The sequence below is a fragment of the Cnephaeus nilssonii genome, assembly GCF_951640355.1.
Source record: "Cnephaeus nilssonii genome assembly, chromosome: 11".
NCBI lineage: Eukaryota > Metazoa > Chordata > Mammalia > Chiroptera > Vespertilionidae > Cnephaeus > Cnephaeus nilssonii.
Genome location: NC_137082.1, coordinates 17,938,236 through 17,944,520, shown reverse-complemented (window position 1 = coordinate 17,944,520; position 6,285 = coordinate 17,938,236). Strand labels below are relative to the sequence as shown.

The following is a 6,285-nucleotide window of genomic DNA, read 5'->3' as shown; positions in this document are numbered from 1 at the left end:
GACTTAATAAAAAAATCATATCAATCAATCAAAAAATTTTAAGTTAAGAATTACAAAAGGGAAACATGCAGGATCCTTGGGCTATGGAACCATTCAGTATCTGTGGTAGATGATACACAAACCTACAAATGTGATATAATTGTATAGAACTAAATAAACACACAGCCCTGGCCGGTTTTGCTCTGTGGTTACAGCGTTGACCCTTGGACTGGACAGAAGGGTCTCAGGTTCAATTCCCGCTCAAGGGCAAGTACCTCGGTTGCAGGTTCCCCAGCCCTGGAAGTGGGTAGTTCGGGAGGCAACCTATCAATGTGTCTCTCTCACATCGACGTTTCTCTCTCTTCCTCTCCTCCCTCCCTTCCACTCTTTCTAAAAATCAATGGAAAAAATACCTTCGGGTGAGGATTAAACAATAAAAATAAATAAATAAATACACACACACACACACACACACACACACACACACACACACAATGAGTACAAGTAAAACTGAGTAAATCTGAATAAGACCTGTGGATTGTCTCAATGCCAACACCCTGCTGGTGATACTGTACTGTAGTTCTGTAAAATTTACCACTGGGAAAACTTGATGAAGAGAATACAACTACGTGTCAATGTGCATGATCTCAAAATAAAAAGTTTAATTTAAAAAATTGAAAGTTGCGCCCTAACTGGTTTGGCTCAGTGGATAGAGCGTCAGCCTGTGGACTGAAAGGTCCCAAGTTCGATTCCGGTCAAGGGCATGTACCCTGGTTGCGGGCACATCCCCAGTAGGTGTGCAGGAGGCAGCTGATCGATGTTCTGATTCTCTATCCCTCTCCCTTCCTCTCTGTAAAAAATCAATAAAATATATTTTAAAATAAAATAAAATAAAAAAATAAAAAATTGAAAGTTGCTAAGATCTTAAAAGTTCTCATCACTAGAAAAGAATTGTAATTATGTTTAGTTAAGATGGATGTTTAAAAAATGTGTGGTAGCCCTGGCTGGTGTGGCTCAGTTGGTGGGTGTCCCCCTATGCATGGAAAGGTTGCAAGCTTGACTCCCAGTTATGGCACATGCCTGAGTTTCGGGCTCAATCCCCAGTAGGGGGCTTGCAGGAGGCAGTCCATTGATGTTTTGTTCTCAGATTGATGTTTTCCTCTCTCTCTCTCCCTCCCTCCCTCTCCCTTCCTCTCTCCCTAAAAATCAATTTTAAAAAAAACTTTAAAAAACACACACTTGTAATCATTTTGTAACATATACAAATTCATTATATTAGACATCAAAAATTAATGCAATGTTATAGGTCAATTATATTTCAATTAAAAACAAAAACAAAACATAGGCAGCCTAGCCAGTTTGGCTCAGTGGATAGAGCGATAAACTGTGGACTGAAGGGTCCCGGGTTTGATTCCCATCAAGGGTACATGCCTGGGTTTTGGGCTCAATCCACAGTAAGGGGCATGCAGGAGGCAGCCGATCAATGATTCTCTTTCATCATTGATGTTTCTATCTCTCTCCTTTCTATCCTGCTCCCTTCCTCTCTAAAGTCAATACATATATATATGTATTTTTTTCAATTTTGAAGAACTCAGTTTATTAACTGACCAGATTACAAAAATAACCATGGTAGATACCTTAGTTCATCCTTCTGATAAGCCTGTTGATCTGGTCTTCCCTGTTCCCAGCATCTCCCCCTTCTACAAAATGGGTGGTCTTCTTCTTCATCCCGCCCCGAGGGGAAGACAACTTGAAGGGCCACAGGAAGTTGTTCACTTCTTTGAAGTGCTTTCCCACAGTGTAGATCTCATGAATCAGATCTTCCATGCAGATGATTCCATATTTACCAAGAGATCGAGCAATCAATGAGTTATCTGTCAGGGCAATTCGTTTTTTGTTGATTTTGCCATAACCACGCTTGTAGATCAATTCATTTACCGACTTCAGGTTTGGGTACCCCCAAGCAATGTATGGCTCCACAATCCTCAGCATGTTAATGGAAGCCTTATTGAGCTTCACAAAGGTGCCCTTGAAGATCTGGCGAAGGCGAAGAAGCTGCAGCACTTTTCGGACCTTTGGGCTCACCCCATTGATACCTCTGATCCTGATGACAAATGCCAATTTGGGTTCAGCAGGTACGTAGAAGTTGCCAGCTTTTCTTGCCATCCTAGCCATTCGAATCTCCGTTCTGTACATCTGCCTGTATTCCTTGTGATAGTGCTTAGCTTTTTCATAGATGAGCTTCCTTCTTGCCTTTCGAAGCATCTTCTGGGGAAACTTCTTTCTCAGGCGCTTGATCTTCAGCTCTGCGAAATTCCTTCGCTTTTTCTTGAGGGTTTCTGGCACAGCAGGAACCTTCTTCTTCTCTTCTGCACCCTCCATGGTTCCAGCCGGAAAAAAAAAAGAATAAAAATATATTTTTAAAAAACTTAGGCAAATCAAGAAAATGATTGATATAGAAGTTAGGATAGTGGTGATCACTTGGGAAGAGGAACAGGTGTATAATTAGGGGAAAACAAATGAGGGTTTCAAAGTAAGCTGTAACACCCCCCACACACACACACACACACACACTTATCCACAGTTTTACTTTTCATGGTTTCTGCTACCTGTGGTCAACCACAGTTTGAAAATATTAAATGGAAAATTCCAGAAATAAACAATTCATAAGTTTTAAATTACTGTTCTGAGTAGCGTGATGAAATCTTACTCCTGCTGGGGACGTGAATCACCCCTTTGTTTAGTGTCTCCATGTTGTATGAGCTCTCTACCCAGTAATCACTTAGTAGCCAGCTAGGTTATCAGATCCACTGTCTTGGTATCATAGTGCTTGTGTTCAGGTAGCCGTTATTTTACTTAATAATGGCCCCAAAGCACAAGAGTAATGATGCTGGCAATTCAGATATGCCAAAGAGAAATGACAAAGTGCTTTCTTTATGTGTATATGTGTACAGGAAGGGTATATGTGTATAGGAAAAAAAAACATTTTATATATGTTCAACCATTTGACCGGTAGCTATGCCACACACTGACCGTTCAACCATTTGACCGGTATCTATGACACACACTGACCACCAGGGGAAAGACGCTAAATGCACAGGCATGGAAACATGGAACAGATGGATGAATCTCAGAGGGAAGGGGGTAGGGGAAAGGCGGAAAAAGATTAACCAAAGATCTTATATACATACTAGAGGTCCGGTGCATGGATTTGTGCACAGTGGGGTCCCTCAGCTTGGGCTATGGGGATTGGGCCAAAAACGGGCAGTCTGACATCCCCTGAGGGGTCCCAGATTGGTTCAGTACTATCCATGGTGTCTGGCATCCACTGGGGGTCTTAGAAAGTATCTCCTGAAGGACTATTGTACTGGTAATGCCGAATTTCTTAACCTGGAGGGTAGGAATAATATTATTTTACCATGTATACATATTATAGTTACTCTTGTCTATGTTATATATGTCACAATAATTTTTAAATAAGAAAACCAAATCAGTTGGTGTAGTGAATATGGGGCCATGCTTGAATATTTTGGAATAATTTCTATTTTTGAATAATTTCCCCTTATGAGTGAGTCTCTCTTCCTCACAAGGACACAGAAAATTGCTTTCCCAGACTTCCATGCTCTGAATGCAAGCATGTGACCCAGGTTCTGTTATACACGCAAACTCCAGTTAGGAAGGCTGCAGTGCTGAGGGAGAGGGCAGCCACAGAACCCCTACTGTAGAAGCCTGGAACTGCGATTTGAGCATCATTTCAGGCGACTCCCTTCAGAGACTGATTCTTTGGTCTCCTGGAAATTCCATGAGCTACCTACCATCCTATATAATAAAGGCTAATATGCAAATTGTCCCCTCAGCTGGGAGTTCCACCACGCCCCCCCCCCGGGCTGGCCCTGCCCCCAACCGCCCCCACCCGCACCCCAATTGGCCCCAATCAGGGTGGGCTGGCCGGCTAGACCCCACCTGTGCACAAATTCGTGCACTGGGCCTGTAGTTCTTTAATAAATCCCTTTTCTGATTAAACTAGCTAGAGTGGGTTCTGTTGCTACATCTTAGGTTATCTATTCTGCAATTGGCATTGTCTCCTAATTAAGGATAAGATTTGGTGTCCCACCATTCCCACCCTACTGTAATTCAAAATAAAAGCAGTACTAAACCACAAAATATATATGCTTATTTTAAATCTCTTCTTTCTAGACTAATTTGCAAGATTCTGGTTAGGCATCAAAGCAAAGTCTCTTTCTCCCTTCAGCCCTTCTCTTTCATGCCCCTGCTTTGCAGGTGTCCTAAATGTATGCCTAATCTGCCTCTAGTCCTGCACTGTTCAAAATGAGAATCACCAGTTGGTCATATGTGGCTACTGAATACCTGAAAGGGGGCTGGTCTCAACTGAGATGTGCTATAAGTATAACACACACACACAGGATTTTGAAGACTTACTACAAAAAAAAAAAAAAAAAAAAAAAAAAAAAAAAAAAAAAAAAGACTGCAAAATATTCCATGAATAGTGTTGGATGTTGAGTTATAAGTGAAGCAATACTTTGGATACATTGGGTCAAACAAAATATGTCATTAAAATCAATTTCAAGCCCTCCAATATGGCTCAGTTGGTTGAGTGTAGTTCTATGCACCCATAGGTCACCAGTTCAATTCCCAGTCAGGGCACATACCCAGGTTGTGGGTTTGATCCTCAGTGGGTGGCGTGCAGGAGGCAGCTGATAGATGTTTCTCTTTCATTGATGTTTCTATCTCCCTCTCCCTCCCTCTCCCCCTAAAACATCAATAAAAACATATTATTTTTAAATCAATTTCAGGATTTATTTTATTTTTTAAGGTGGCTACTAGAAATTTTAACATTATATCTGTGGTTTGCATTGTCATTCTATTGGACAGCGCTGGTCTAGACTCGTACTGGCTGGCATGAAGAGCCTGTGTCATTGAAACAGACTCAGACATAGAGACTAGACTGGTGTTTGCCAGAGGGGAGGGGGCTTGGGGAGTAGGGTGAAAGAGGTGAAGGAATTAAGAAGTACAAATTGGTAGTTACAGAACAGTCATGTGGATGTAAAGTACAGCATAGGAAATAGAGTTAAAATATTGTGACAACTATGTATGGTTGCTGGGTGCGTAATGAAAATATCAGGGCAACACTTTGTAAAGTATATGATTATCTAATCACTATGCTGTACCCCTGAAACCAATACAAAATAATACTGAAAGTAAACTGTAATTGAAAAATAATTTTTAAAAAACCTACATTAAAAAAAGAGCCTATGTCATTCTGGAAGGCTATCCTTAGGCATCCCCACATTTTCTTGGTCAGCATCGTGATTTGGGGGTAACAGGCAGGTAGCACTGAGAGGCCAATGATTTGGCTTTCAAACCTGGCTCTGCCACTGACAAGCTCTAGGAACATGGCAACATTATTAAAATTCTCTGAGCCTCAGTGTCTTCCTTCCTAAAATAATATCTCATTTATGTGTCTTTTATCCTCCTCTCAGAGAATCAAATGGGACCATGTTTGTGAAGGTGCTTATAGAAAGCATGTTCCTATTGTTTAAATAACAATGACCAATGTTAATTGAATGCTTTCCATGATGTACATAAGATTGTTTCACAAAGCAGCCCTTTGTGGGAGAGAACTACTCCATATCACAAGTGAGTCAACAAACAGAAAGGTCAAGAATCCCTGTCTCAAACTGCAGCAGGACGCCAAGAATGCACGTCATGAGCTCAGCAGAAACCAGCAGTGTGTCCATCAGTGCCCCTGGTCGACCTCAGATGTGCCATGTGTGGGGCCCTCTTGTCGGAGGGTTACTTAGTCTGTAGACACACTCAGAATTTTCCTAGAACAAGATTCAGTGTCTCCTCCACACTAACAAGCTCTTCCTGCTTCTGGTCGCACCTATGTCAGGAAGGGAAGAGTCTACCTGAGGAGGACACCTGGTGTTTTCACCTGCCCTCCAGCATCCATTCCCCCATCTTCCAGTAACTGAGCTTGCAGTCTGGGCAGGCTGACTCCACCCCTCCTGCGGGAGGTGGGCATTTAGAGCCTTCCATTTGGCCACAGCGATTGCTTCCAGGGCGGATATGAGATCCAAATTGAACCAGCACTGGAGAGGAGCTGTGGTTTAGACTCCCTGTTCCCCCCAAGGCTGAGAGAGGATGAGATACAAGCCCCGGGCAGGTAGCCAACTTTGCCACCAGCAGCTTCCTGAGAATGATGCCACCACAGATGAAAGCAATGCCAGGAGATGGAGAGAATAAGAGTGAGTACTCACGACAGTACTAGTCCTGCCGGAAGCA

General features: G+C 42.4%; 1 protein-coding gene across 1 annotated transcript; it reads right to left on the bottom strand.

Annotated features, from left to right (window-relative positions):
- Nucleotides 1-1,549: 1,549 nt before the first annotated feature.
- Nucleotides 1,550-2,370, bottom strand: LOC307107014 (large ribosomal subunit protein uL30). The gene has a single exon (XM_079783875.1). It carries the CDS (start codon nucleotides 2,359-2,361, stop codon nucleotides 1,618-1,620), a length of 744 nt encoding a protein of 247 aa, XP_079640001.1. The 5' UTR covers nucleotides 2,362-2,370; the 3' UTR covers nucleotides 1,550-1,617.
- Between the last annotated feature and the right edge of the window lie 3,915 nt (nucleotides 2,371-6,285).